The sequence below is a fragment of the Pseudorasbora parva genome, chromosome 25 (assembly GCF_024679245.1).
Source record: "Pseudorasbora parva isolate DD20220531a chromosome 25, ASM2467924v1, whole genome shotgun sequence".
Classification (NCBI taxonomy): domain Eukaryota; kingdom Metazoa; phylum Chordata; class Actinopteri; order Cypriniformes; family Gobionidae; genus Pseudorasbora; species Pseudorasbora parva.
In genome coordinates this window covers 33,303,847-33,318,355 of record NC_090196.1, presented here as the reverse complement: position 1 = coordinate 33,318,355, position 14,509 = coordinate 33,303,847, and the positions used below count along the sequence as shown (strand labels likewise).

Below are 14,509 nucleotides of genomic sequence, written 5' to 3'. Positions count from 1 at the left end.
AGAGAGAGAAAGAGAGAGAGAGAGAGAGAGAGAGAGAGAGAGAGAGAGAGAGAGAGAGAGAGAGAAACCTGATTCCAAAAAAGTTGGGATGCTAATAATTTATATTAATAACAATAACTAATAATGTTTACTGTAGTATTTTATTATTATTATTCAATGGGATCATATTATGTATTATGAAAACAATGCTAACAACGGTCTTGAATACATTTTTTTATACTGCTGGCTAAATATTGTTTACATAAACTAAATTATGTAATCATCCCCAATCTTTAAGGCGTTTATAGTGGATTAAAACGTTTGCAATATGATATAACTCTAATCCCCTGCCACCAATTAATGCCACACATTGCTTTGTATGTTACTTGTTCTATCCTCAATAAAAATAAATAAATAAATACAAATAAAAGAAGAAGAAGAAGAAGGAAAAGAAGAAAAAGAATATTTAAAATTACTTTTATTTTGAAAAGACGTCGCATGAATCCAGTGTCGCACTTCCTGTTATTGGTGACTTCATTTCCGTGCGTCGTTTCTAGCAGAGGTGAAAGACACAAACACTTTGGGCGCACATTTGATCTTTATTCCGGATTCAGTGTCGGGTTTATCAGCCAAATCCACATTAATTCTGTTGAAGTGACCGGCGGACATTATCGCGGAAGGACACAGGACTGAAATCAGAGCAAATCGGAGCGCAAAAGTGGAGGAATGCGGCGGGTAAACTCGTTTCTAATAGAAATGAAAGAGAATTCCTGCTGAAACTCATTTGAGTTACGTCAGAATTTGATATTAATAGTCTATGACTCATATATTGTAAGATATAGGATTGTTATCAATATTAATACCACCCTGTCCCCTTTAGGTTTCATTAATATAGTCAGAAATCCGGCGTGACGTCATTACGTTATACTAAAAGTCTCTCGCTTCTCATAGAAGTGAAAGGGAATTCCGGCTGAAATTCATTTGACTTACGTCAGAATTTGATTGTAATAGTCTATGACTCCTCTATTTGTAAGATATAAGATTATTTTTGGTTTTTATACCACCCTGTCCCCTTTAGGTTACATTCATATAGTCAGAAATCTCACGTGACGTCATTACGTTATACTAAAAGTCTCTTAGTTTGTATGCAAGATCCATATTAGTAGATTATATTACATTAATAACCTATTTATCCCCTGTAATGGCTGTTGGTCGGGTAGAAACTCTACACTGGTTCCATATATGAGCTGTAGAGCTCCGGCAGGGGTTTTTAATGGGAGGCGGGTCGTTTTGCTCTGAGATCAGTGGGCGAATTTTGCACAGATGGCGGAGGTACCGGTACCGGCTCTGGCCCGGCTGGAGTCCCTGGCCCGGTACGTTCACAAAGCAGCCAGTGAGGGGCGAGTCTTGACCCTGGCCGCCCTGCTCCTGAACCACTCCAGCGTCCAGACCCGATACCTGCTGGAGTATGTGACCCAGGTGGCCGGACAGAGATCCACACCGCTCATTATTGCTGCTCGGAACGGACATGACAAGGTGGTCCGGCTCCTTTTGGACCACTACAAGGTGGACACTGAGCAGACGGGGACTGTCAGATTTGACGGGTGAGTTTGAACTGTTACCTTCTTGGTTATAGGGATAGTACACCCAAAAACAGGCTGGGCCATCTGACCAATCACAGCAGAGTAGATCAATCAGAACAGACTGGGTCATCTGACCAATCAGAGCAGAGTAGATCAATCAGAACAGACTGGGTCATCTGACCAATCAGAGCAGAGTAGATCAATCAGAACAGACTGGGTCATCTGACCAATCAGAGCAGAGTAGATCAATCAGAACAGACTGGGTCATCTGACCAATCAGAGCAGAGTAGATCAATCAGAACAGACTGGGTCATCTGACCAATTAGAGCAGAGTAGATCAATCAGAACAGACTGTGTCATCTGACCAATCAGAGAAGAGTAGATCAATCAGAACAGACTGAGCCATCTGACCAATCAGAGCAGAGTAGATCAATCAGAACAGACTGGGTCATCTGACCAATCAGAGCAGAGTAGATCAATCAGAACAGACTGGGTCATCTGACCAATCAGAGCAGAGTAGATCAATCAGAACAGACTGGGTCATCTGACCAATCAGAGCAGAGTAGATCAATCAGAACAGACTGGGTCATCTGACCAATTAGAGCAGAGTAGATCAATCAAAACAGACTGAGCCATCTGACCAATCAGAGCAGAGTAGATCAATCAGAACAGACTGGGTCATCTGACCAATCAGAGCAGAGTAGATCAATCAGAACAGACTGAGCCATCTGACCAATCAGAGCAGAGTAGATCAATCAGAACAGACTGGGTCATCTGACCAATCAGAGCAGAGTAGATCAATCAGAACAGACTGGGTCATCTGACCAATCAGAGCAGAGTAGATCAATCAGAACAGACTGGGTCATCTGACCAATCAGAGCAGAGTAGATCAATCAGAACAGACTGGGTCATCTGACCAATTAGAGCAGAGTAGATCAATCAGAACAGACTGTGTCATCTGACCAATCAGAGAAGAGTAGATCAATCAGAACAGACTGAGCCATCTGACCAATCAGAGCAGAGTAGATCAATCAGAACAGACTGGGTCATCTGACCAATCAGAGCAGAGTAGATCAATCAGAACAGACTGGGTCATCTGACCAATCAGAGCAGAGTAGATCAATCAGAACAGACTGGGTCATCTGACCAATTAGAGCAGAGTAGATCAATCAAAACAGACTGAGCCATCTGACCAATCAGAGCAGAGTAGATCAATCAGAACAGACTGGGTCATCTGACCAATCAGAGCAGAGTAGATCAATCAGAACAGACTGAGCCATCTGACCAATCAGAGCAGAGTAGATCAATCAGAACAGACTGGGTCATCTGACCAATCAGAGCAGAGTAGATCAATCAGAACAGACTGGGTCATCTGACCAATCAGAGAAGAGTAGATCAATCAGAACAGACTGAGCCATCTGACCAATCAGAGCAGAGTAGATCAATCAGAACAGACTGGGTCATCTGACCAATCAGAGCAGAGTAGATCAATCAGAACAGACTGGGTCATCTGACCAATCAGAGCAGAGTAGATCAATCAGAACAGACTGGGTCATCTGACCAATTAGAGCAGAGTAGATCAATCAAAACAGACTGAGCCATCTGACCAATCAGAGCAGAGTAGATCAATCAGAACAGACTGGGTCATCTGACCAATCAGAGCAGAGTAGATCAATCAGAACAGACTGAGCCATCTGACCAATCAGAGCAGAGTAGATCAATCAGAACAGACTGGGTCATCTGACCAATCAGAGCAGAGTAGATCAATCAGAACAGACTGGGTCATCTGACCAATCAGAGCAGAGTAGATCAATCAGAACAGACTGGGTCATCTGACCAATCAGAGCAGAGTAGATCAATCAGAACAGACTGGGTCATCTGACCAATTAGAGCAGAGTAGATCAATCAAAACAGACTGAGCCATCTGACCAATCAGAGCAGAGTAGATCAATCAGAACAGACTGGGTCATCTGACCAATCAGAGCAGAGTAGATCAATCAGAACAGACTGAGCCATCTGACCAATCAGAGCAGAGTAGATCAATCAGAACAGACTGGGTCATCTGACCAATCAGAGCAGAGTAGATCAATCAGAACAGACTGGGTCATCTGACCAATCAGAGCAGAGTAGATCAATCAGAACAGACTGGGTCATCTGACCAATCAGAGCAGAGTAGATCAATCAGAACAGACTGGGTCATCTGACCAATCAGAGCAGAGTAGATCAATCAGAACAGACTGTGTCATCTGACCAATCAGAGAAGAGTAGATCAATCAGAACAGACTGAGCCATCTGACCAATCAGAGCAGAGTAGATCAATCAGAACAGACTGGGTCATCTGACCAATCAGAGCAGAGTAGATCAATCAGAACAGACTGGGTCATCTGACCAATCAGAGCAGAGTAGATCAATCAGAACAGACTGGGTCATCTGACCAATTAGAGCAGAGTAGATCAATCAAAACAGACTGAGCCATCTGACCAATCAGAGCAGAGTAGATCAATCAGAACAGACTGGGTCATCTGACCAATCAGAGCAGAGTAGATCAATCAGAACAGACTGAGCCATCTGACCAATCAGAGCAGAGTAGATCAATCAGAACAGACTGGGTCATCTGACCAATCAGAGCAGAGTAGATCAATCAGAACAGACTGGGTCATCTGACCAATCAGAGAAGAGTAGATCAATCAGAACAGACTGAGCCATCTGACCAATCAGAGCAGAGTAGATCAATCAGAACAGACTGGGTCATCTGACCAATCAGAGCAGAGTAGATCAATCAGAACAGACTGGGTCATCTGACCAATCAGAGCAGAGTAGATCAATCAGAACAGACTGGGTCATCTGACCAATTAGAGCAGAGTAGATCAATCAAAACAGACTGAGCCATCTGACCAATCAGAGCAGAGTAGATCAATCAGAACAGACTGGGTCATCTGACCAATCAGAGCAGAGTAGATCAATCAGAACAGACTGGGTCATCTGACCAATCAGAGCAGAGTAGATCAATCAGAACAGACTGAGCCATCTGACCAATCAGAGCAGAGTAGATCAATCAGAACAGACTGGGTCATCTGACCAATCAGAGCAGAGTAGATCAATCAGAACAGACTGGGTCATCTGACCAATCAGAGCAGAGTAGATCAATCAGAACAGACTGGGTCATCTGACCAATCAGAGCAGAGTAGATCAATCAGAACAGACTGGGTCATCTGACCAATCAGAGCAGAGTAGATCAATCAGAACAGACTGAGCCATCTGACCAATCAGAGCAGAGTAGATCAATCAGAACAGACTGGGTCATCTGACCAATCAGAGCAGAGTAGATCAATCAGAACAGACTGAGCCATCTGACCAATCAGAGCAGAGTAGATCAATCAGAACAGACTGGGTCATCTGACCAATCAGAGCAGAGTAGATCAATCAGAACAGACTGGGTCATCTGACCAATCAGAGCAGAGTAGATCAATCAGAACAGACTGGGTCATCTGACCAATCAGAGCAGAGTAGATCAATCAGAACAGACTGGGTCATCTGACCAATCAGAGCAGAGTAGATCAATCAGAACAGACTGGGTCATCTGACCAATCAGAGCAGAGTAGATCAATCAGAACAGACTGAGCCATCTGACCAATCAGAGCAGAGTAGATCAATCAGAACAGACTGGGTCATCTGACCAATCAGAGCAGAGTAGATCAATCAGAACAGACTGGGTCATCTGACCAATCAGAGCAGAGTAGACCAATCACAACAGACTGAGCCATCTGACCAATGATGACAAAATATTAATTTTTGTGTGAACTATCCCTTTAATCTTTTGACATGTTCTCTACAGAAGTTTAGTTATGTTACTGTACTGAATAGATGATGTATTATCTCATAGAAAAATGTGCTTTTCACTCCTCCCATAGTGTATAATTTGCAGAAAAATGGTATATGTTTGCATTGAAATGATTTTGTATGAAAATAAATCAAAAAAATGTTTTTTTGTTTGTTTAAAAATCGTGTTGGGTCATTCCGAATTAAGTCAACCGAATTTTAGAAACTCCACCAGCTCAAATGATTTGTTTTGTTAATATTTTTTCAGAAGAAAGACAAACAATAATAGGGATGAAAGCCAAAATATTAAATGTCACGGATGTATATTGACAGAGTAATCAATGTTTTGTAGAGGGAGGGTCAACATGACAACTTTCCCCTGAGATTTGGAGCCAAATTACTGGACTGGAAAAATTATTTTAGAAAGATGACGGCAACGTTTTATTTTTTCACACAGATTGGCAGGTCTATATGTAAAATCTGTTGACTATATCAATCTTTGCTGCATTAATTGCCAACGCTGACCATTCAAAAATGGTTATGCGGCTCCATGAGTAAATTGTACATTCTACGATTGACCAACCAGAATCTAGTATTCCAGAAAGCATTCTGTATGTATTTTCTGTATAAGTAATAGTCCGCTAGTGTTGTCGAAAGTACCGACTGCGATACCAAATCAGTACTGAAATGTTAAAATGTGCTGCTTGAAGCGCTGTTGAGCTGTAACCGTAAACCCCTCTGACTGGCCATTGTGCTCATCAAATGTGTCTGTGATTGGCTACACTGATCAACACATGGAACTGTTTGAAAGTGTTTTGAAAGCACAAGTGGGCGTCGACCAGCGCACCGATAGGCTGATAGACGTCTGCATCCAAACCCTCTGTGTGTATCTGTGTAAGCGCTCTGTGAAAAGTGGCGTTGATGTTTATTTATTACATGTTTGTGAAGCTCTGGTCGTAGTAGCCAATCACAGACATTAGGGATGGCGAAAACTAAACATTTTCTCGACAGACCACCGAGCCTCATTAGCCGGATTGAAATCAGGGGATGTAGCTCAGTGGTAGAGCGCATGCTTTGCATGTATGAGGTCCTGGGTTCAATCCCCAGCATCTCCAAGGAAAGTCATCCTTTGTAGCTTTCCTGTAGCTCAACCAGTAGAGCATGGCGCTAGCAACGCCAAAGTCATGGGTTCGATTCCCAGGGAAAGCAAGAACTTACGATAATGTAAAAAATGTGTACAAATGCTTTTTATCCAAAGCATTTTATCCAAAATGCTTTGGATAAAAGCGTCTGCCAAATGCATAAATGTAAATGTTAACCGGTTAGTTTAAAATATGCTGCGCTATTTGAAAAACAGCCGCGAGCCGCGCTCCCACTCTCTCTCACACACACACACACACACTGTCCTGGCGCCCAGCGCGAAACACGAGTCCCGCAAAAGCGGCGCTGAGGAGCTTGTTTGTATTCGGAGGACAATGGCTCCTAAGTTTCAAAATAGTTTGGGTACAAGGTGATCGCGTTGAAAATAAAGGCGTTTGTCTTGCATAAGAAGCTTGAATTTGAAACATTGCCGCGGCTCATTTAAGAAAATGACAGCTCCGAAGACACGCCGCTTTAGTTCGAGGTAGCGCTTAACAATAATAAAGATGATGATCAACACCTTATGTGTTACCACTGAAATGTAGATGTAATATATCTCCAAATGTAAGCCCATCTTAAGCGGAATGACGCTTCATACTGTCGTCTGCTCCGGCTCTAACCTCGAGGGTTTTAGCTGTTTTAATTTTGCAAACCTTGTGAGCGAGCAAACCCAAACGCTGTGACCTCGCGCCAAATGTTTTTATTGGCTTATTAAGTACAAACAGGCGAGTTATGAAAAATTGAGTGTGAGGGATTTGTTCACTTCACACAAAGATTTCGTAATGAGATGGCTAACGGTAGTAGTGTTTAGTCCACTGTCTATAATAGCCTAATTTAGAGATTTTTTTTTTTAACCGACAACTTTGATCGGTTAACGTTGATACGGTCAACCATCGGTCAAACAGTCATCGGTTAACATCCCTAACAGACTCAATTGAGCATGTGAGCACAATGGCAAGTCAGAGGGGTTTATGATTACAGCTCAACAGTGCACAAAGCGTCACATTTTTTACATTTCAGTACCGATTTGGTATCGCGGTCGGTACTTTTGACAACACTATAGTCCGCCCCAATGAATTCTGTCATCACCCTCATGTTGTTCCATCCAAACCCGATATGATTTATTTTCTTCTGTGGGACATGAAAATAGTTGTTTAGCAGAATTGCTCTTTTTCCAGACAGTGAAAGTGAATGAACAACATGGACTGTAAAAAAAATGGACGTAGTGCCCGTGACGTCACCCAAAGGATTCTGAAGCGTAGAGTAGAGACGAGCTGGCCGTCGCCATCTTGGCAGCGAGTCATCGCGCGTCACTCCTGGATAACAAAACATAGGCAAAGAGGCGGGATGTGGGCGGAGCTTAGGTGACGCAATGACTAGCAGAGGCATTCCACCTGTCACTCAAAGTGGCCACGCCTTTAATTATGCAGAAATTTAAGGCTTTATATAATGTAAACGAATGAGTTTACACCCCATCACAGTTGTCATGAAGGGCAAAATTAGCTGTATAGACCAAAATCACAATTTGTACCAGGCTGTAAATTTCTGCTAAAAAAAGATTCTGCTCCTTCTGAAGCCTGTCTCTAGTGTTGAGTCTGAATTACAGTTTAAGTCACTTCCGTATTGGCTTCAGCAGAAACTGTGGGAGGTGCCGCTTGATGACCAACTGAAGCCTCCAGTTATTCAGCTGTACAAAAACCAGTCTGTTATGCTTCTTGATGTTGGCATTTGTTGTAATTATAAGTTAGTAGCGTAGCTTACAAAGCAGTGGTGGGGAACGTTGATCCAGAAGGGCCACTTTCTTGCAAAGTTTGGCTCCAACCCTGAAAAAAACAATCACCTGCCTGTAACTTTAGTAATCCTGAAGACCTTGATTAGCTTTAGGTGTGTTTGATTACGGTTGGAGCTAAACTCTGCAAGAGAGTGGTCCATTTGGATCAACTTTCCCCACCCCTGCCCTGCAATAAAGAAAAGAGCTCCATGTTTCGTTATGTCATTGCTGACGTGTCTCTCACTCCTACAGGTATATTATCGATGGTGCCACGGCTCTTTGGTGTGCAGCCGGTGCTGGGCATTTCGAGGTGGTGCGTTTGCTGGTTTCCCACAGCGCCAACGTGAACCACACCACCCTCACTAACTCCACCCCCCTCAGGGCGGCATGCTTTGACGGCCGGCTGGACATCGTACGGTACCTCGTGGAGCACAAGGCCGACATCAGCATCGCCAATAAGTACGACAACACTTGTTTGATGATCGCCGCCTATAAGGGCCACAGCGACGTTGTGTATTTCCTGCTGGAGCGGGGAGCCAATCCCAACGCCAAAGCTCACTGCGGGGCCACCGCGCTGCACTTTGCCGCCGAAGCCGGGCATCTGGACATTGTGAAGGAGCTGGTGAGATGCCAAGCGGCGATGGTGGTTAATGGGCACGGCATGACACCCCTCAAGGTGGCGGCCGAAAGTTGCAAAGCGGATGTGGTGGAGCTGCTACTATCCCATGCGGATTGCGATGCTCTCAGCCGAATTGAGGCTTTGGAGCTCCTTGGGGCTTCGTTCGCCAATGACCGTGAGAATTACGACATTCTTAAGACTTATCACTACTTGTACCTGGCCATGCTGGAACGATTTCGGGATCCTGAGAGGGTCATCGCCAAAGAGTTGTTGTCACCCGTGGAGGCATACGGAGGGAGGACCGAATGTCGCAGTTTGCAAGACCTTGAGGCCATTCGTCACGACCGTGACGCGCTGCACATGGAAGGCCTAATGATTCGCGAGCGAATTTTGGGTGCGGATAACATAGACGTGTCCCATCCCATTATATACCGTGGCGCGGTTTACGCCGACAATATGGAGTTCGATCAGTGCATCAAACTGTGGCTGCATGCCTTGTACCTACGCCAGCAAGGAAACCGCAACACGCATAAAGACCTCTTGAGATTCGCGCAGGTTTTCTCGCAAATGGTCCACTTGAAGGAGCCAGTCCGTGCATCAGACGTAGAGCATGTTTTACGCGCAAGTGTCCTGGAGATCCGCCGCAGCATGGCACGCTTGCAAACCGCCACAGAAGCAGAGTTGCCGCCGGCAAACGACAATTACGAGTCCAATGTGTTTACCTTCCTCTACCTGGTTTGCATCTCCACCAAAACGCAGTGCGGCGAAGAAGAGCGAGCGCGCATAAACAAACAGATCTACGATTTAATACGCCTGGATCCGCGTTCCCGAGAGGGGTCGTCGCTTTTGCACCTGGCGTCCAGCTCCGGTACGCCCGTAGACGACTTCCACACCAATGACGTATGCAGTTTCCCCAATGCGCAAGTCACCAAGCTGCTCATAGACTGCGGTGCGCAAGTGAACGCTGTGGACAATGAAGGAAACAGTCCTCTGCATCTCATAGTACAGTACAACCGTCCCATCAGCGATTTCCTGACCCTCCACGCCATCATCATCAGCCTCGTCGAAGCCGGCGCTCATACAGACATGACCAACAAGCAAAAGAAAACCCCGCTTGACAAAAGCACAACGGGCGTTTCTGAAATCCTTCTGAAGACGCAGATGAAGATGAGTCTGAAATGCCTGGCGGCTCGTGCCGTGCAACAACATCAGATCTTGTACCGGGACCAGATTCCCAAAAGTTTAGAGGAGTTTGTTGAATTTCACTGACCTGTACTTTTAATTTTCCATCAGATCTGGTTTAATGCTTTCGGAGTTTGATTTGACTTGTGAAAACGATGCCCGAAGACTCTTGATTTGACCTTGTTTACGTACTCTGCACGGATTTTACGTCTAAAATATGTCCCTAATTTACTTTGGCGATCCATTTGGGAGATGTTAAATCCGACTGCTGAATTTTATCCCAAAGTAACTGGAATATCCAGTTTCATCCTGTTTTTTTTTTTTTTAAACAAATTTACATGCAGTGCTAAAGACTCTTATTTTGAAAATGTCTTCTTTTGACGAACAGCATTTTATTGTGTTGAACTTTAGTCATCATCACAATGTGAACAGCTCTTTTTTTTTAAAAATAGGCTGCTCTTTTGTTAACATTTGGTTTTCTTAACATATTTTATAAAAGGTTTATTTAAAACAGAGTCTAAAAGGTATATTTTATAAGGAATCAATAGCCGAGTGATGGTGTCCTAAAGCTAAACTCTGTGCCAGGCTAATTCTTTAATTGAATATTAAAATGTGCCTGTAACCAGACGTTGGACATTTATAAATATTAATAATGTAACTTTTATTAATATTATGGGTTCTTTTTTTCTTTTTCTTTTTTTAAACATGACGTCACTGTAAAGCCAATTAGCAAGTCTGTAATTCTGACTTGCGTTATTGAACATTTGCTGGAGCTCTTTTGGAGTAACGGGGCCTTATTCTGGAAGGTGCTGTTGTGAGTGTGTGTGAGAAGCATATCTTCCCTCTTTTATCTGTGTGTGTGTGTGTGTGGGTGTGTGTATTTGAGTGCTTGAATGTGGCCAAATCTGAATGTGGAGGGTTTTAACCCTCTGTGTTTGCGCCATATTTTATTCTTTAATACTGGGGATTGTCCAACGTGTTTTTATTTCCAAACCAAGTCAGATAAGATTAAAAACATAAATTAAACATACCTGTCAGATTGTGTGTGGTTTATTTGAGTAATGAAAGGTTTATTGCGTTCTGGCTGTTCATTTTTACGACAAAGGGGTTTAGGGAGCCTGAAAATGCAAACTTTTGAAAGCGGGATTCAAAGTGCAAGTTCTTAAAAAAATACATTTGAAATTTAAATTTGTGAAAATGTCACATTGTGTATTACGTGTTCAGACCATAGACTGTAAAAAATAATGGATGTAGTGTCCATGATGTCATCCAGAGGATTCTGAAGAGCCATTTGAAGCATAAAGTAGAGAGCTGGCCATCGCCACGTGTCACTCCCGGATAACTGAAAATGGGCAAAGAGGCGGGATGTGGGCGGAGCTTAGGTGACATGATGACTAACAGACAGCAGACAAACGGCAATCCACCTGTCACTCAAAGTGGCCACGCCCTTAATTATGCAGAACTTTAAGGCTTTATATAATGTAAACGAGTGAGTTATAAAAAAGTTCACCCCCCTCACAGTCGTTATGAAGGTCAAATTCGCCCTATAGGCCAAAAACACAATTTGTCCCAGGCTGTAAACATGTTTTTTTCTGCTGTAAAGTTGGCCATTTTAACATGAGGCTCAATGAGATTCTGCTCCTGGAGCACTAGTGTTCCAGTGCATTTAAATTGTATTTTATTTTTTAAACTAATACTGTCATCATCTCCATGTAAACTACAAAAATGTGTTTTTATAAAGTGACCGCCATCTATTGGCCTGTCAGCAGAATAAAGCGTTTTAGTCATTTTCGTGGATGTGAACTGGATTGGTTTTGCCAATGTTGTCATCTATTAGGGCTGGGACGAAACACCTAACTTCCGATTCGATACTATCACATTACTTGGGTGCTGATTCGATATGTTTTGTGACTTTTTTTGTTTGTTTCTTTCTTTTTTAAAAACTTGTAGAATTATGATTCTACAAGTTTTGCGATTTGATGTTGTAATGTATTGCAAAGTAGTATTTATTTATTTTTTCAACACTAGATCATGGGGAAATCATACACATACAGACTTTACATGATGTATAAGATAATTCATATTTACAAAAACGATTCATCACGTTTTTATTTCAGAAACATCATACTCCACATTCTCTTGAATAAGTTATTTCATAACAAAATCATTTAAGTTATTTTTCCCCACCTAGTGGCGAAACGATGTCATAGATGCAGTTGTTATGGAATTACTTATTCAAGAGAATGGAGTCTGATGTTTCTGAAATAAAGACGTGATGAATCGTTTTTGTAAATATGAATAATCTTACATAATATTATGTCACTTAACACTCATAGATAACACATTTCACCCTCTGTTGGAAGAAAAGCAGATAACTTCTGTCCACCTCGTCTACAAGCAAGGACCAAAATAAAGCAATTTCATTTGAATTACCGGTAATATCTATTCTGGAATAAAAAAATAAAAAATTAAATTAACAAAAATAGTGCGATAGGTGAATTGATTTTTGTCTATACGCAAAAAATGCAAAGAAAAATATTTTTCCCGTTTTTAGTACATTGTTTTTTTACAACGATACCGTTATCGTCCCTGTGTAAACGACAAAAACAAATGTGTCATGTACACGCGTTCAGTCTAAAGGTGTGTAATATTTCTCTACAAAGTGACTTCAACATCTTCTGGCCTGCCATGAATACTAAAGCGTTTTTTTGTCCTTTTTGCAGATCCTTGTGAATAGGGATCATTTTGACAATGTTGCCATTGTATGTGAAAAACAAAGGAAAAAACTTCTGTTTTTAGTACATTACCGTGTAAACGTACCCTTTAGTCTTATTGTGTCAAACACACCTATGATTCTTTATTCTGAATGTTTTCCATGTGTTAAAATAATTAAAGTGAATAACAATGAAATAACACAAATGGAACTATGGGAAGGATGCAGTCTCACTTTAAAAAAAAAAAACATTTTATAATTTGTAATATTAACATATGTAGGCACAGTTCATATAGCTTGTAAAGCTATAATTCTGTTCTGAATTCAAAAACAAAGATTTAGTGTTTTAAATTGATGATTTTAATTTATTCAGTGGTTCAATAAAAATCACAACGAACATTCGGCTGTCATCTACATGCAATAAAATGCCAACATAAGTGACAACAACTAAAACAAGTGAGCGTAGAATCACCACGGTGTCTTATACTGTGAAAGCTGTAAAGCCATGTCATAAGAAAATCACTGTCTGAGAACATGTTGGATTGAGTGACTATGTTCAGAACAGCATACTTGCTTATTGCTGCCGTATATAGTGCGTATACTGTGCGTAGTATGCAATTTTTGCATACCATAGTCTGTGTACAATTCATAAAGTATACCCCATTTTACTGCAATGCAATGCGTTTTAAAGCTCCACTGTGTGCTATTTTCCCCCATCTAGCGGTGTAACGGTATATGACCATCCATTTAAAATTAGTTTTTGTTCCTCTCAATTCCGATTTAGTTTTACGATTTCGATTTAGTCCAAGATTCACACGGCTTCCAGTTCGACCTCGCCCATAAGTGCTCCTTAAAGTGATGAGGTTACTTCAGAAAACTATTATAATTTGCAGTTATTTAATTTGTCAGTATATAGCAGTCTCAAGCAATCCCCCTCTTCACATTCGACACGGTGCCATTGAGTGTTAAAACGCGAAAGGCGAAGCTTGAATTTACGGGTATGTCCCTCTTTGGCTAATGTACCGTACTTTCAAGATGGAGGGGCAACATGGCGACCGGCAGTCGAACCCCTCACGCGTATGTATTATCAATGGCATGTTATAAACTTACGAGAATACTTAATTACTTGAAAGAAGTACATATACATTAATGAGCACATATATTTTTGTAAGAACAAAGTGTTTTTAGCTAAGAATAAACTAAAAAAGTTACACAGTGTAGGTTCAACATCTCTTTTCTGATAAGACTGACATTTTAAAAATGTGATTTTAAATGCAACAAACTAACCTTAATTATTTCCAAGATGGTACTGTTGAGATGGTTTACACATGGAGTACTATTTTAATCTGTTTATGAGTAGCAAACTAGTATTGCATTCTGAACACAGCCAATGTTGTTTGAGACAGTGATCACAAAAAGTGTTTAAGGGTAGTTGAGATGTCAACGATTATTTTTTTTTAAATATCTATAGCATTTTTATAATGACTGTCTACTTGTTAAATGTTTAATTGTGACCATGTTAATGGAGAGAATCCATGACATGTTGTACTTGTATATTTCTGAAATGCTCTTCACACTACAGTAATATTTATAATAACGTTACATTATTGTTTATGACAGTAAATATACAGTCAAAGAAAATAAATTATTGCAAATAAAATGTATTCAACTGGTGACCAGCTACACTACAGTATCCATTTTTC

At 41.5% G+C, this 14,509-nt stretch overlaps 1 protein-coding gene and 1 non-coding gene across 2 annotated transcripts; both read left to right on the top strand.

Annotated features, from left to right (window-relative positions):
* Positions 1-531: 531 nt before the first annotated feature.
* Positions 532-11,122, top strand: fem1b (fem-1 homolog b). The gene is made up of 2 exons (XM_067436681.1): positions 532-1,583; positions 8,545-11,122. The coding sequence occupies exons 1-2, from the start codon at positions 1,303-1,305 to the stop codon at positions 10,178-10,180; spliced, it is 1,917 nt and encodes a 638-aa protein (XP_067292782.1). The 5' UTR covers positions 532-1,302; the 3' UTR covers positions 10,181-11,122.
* Positions 6,425-6,496, top strand: trnaa-ugc (transfer RNA alanine (anticodon UGC)). Its single transcript has one exon. It is a non-coding gene; the product is annotated as a tRNA-Ala (tRNA).
* Positions 11,123-14,509: the final 3,387 nt, after the last annotated feature.

What these genes read in the sequence shown, in the direction of transcription:
- fem1b (XM_067436681.1), top strand. Translation starts at nt 1,303, where the DNA reads ATGGCGGAGGTACCGGTACCGGCTCTGGCCCGGCTGGAGTCCCTGGCC. An exon ending in GGGACTGTCAGATTTGACGG is followed by an intron (nt 1,584 to 8,544) that starts GTGAGTTTGAAC and finishes TCACTCCTACAG; the next exon opens with GTATATTATCGATGGTGCCA.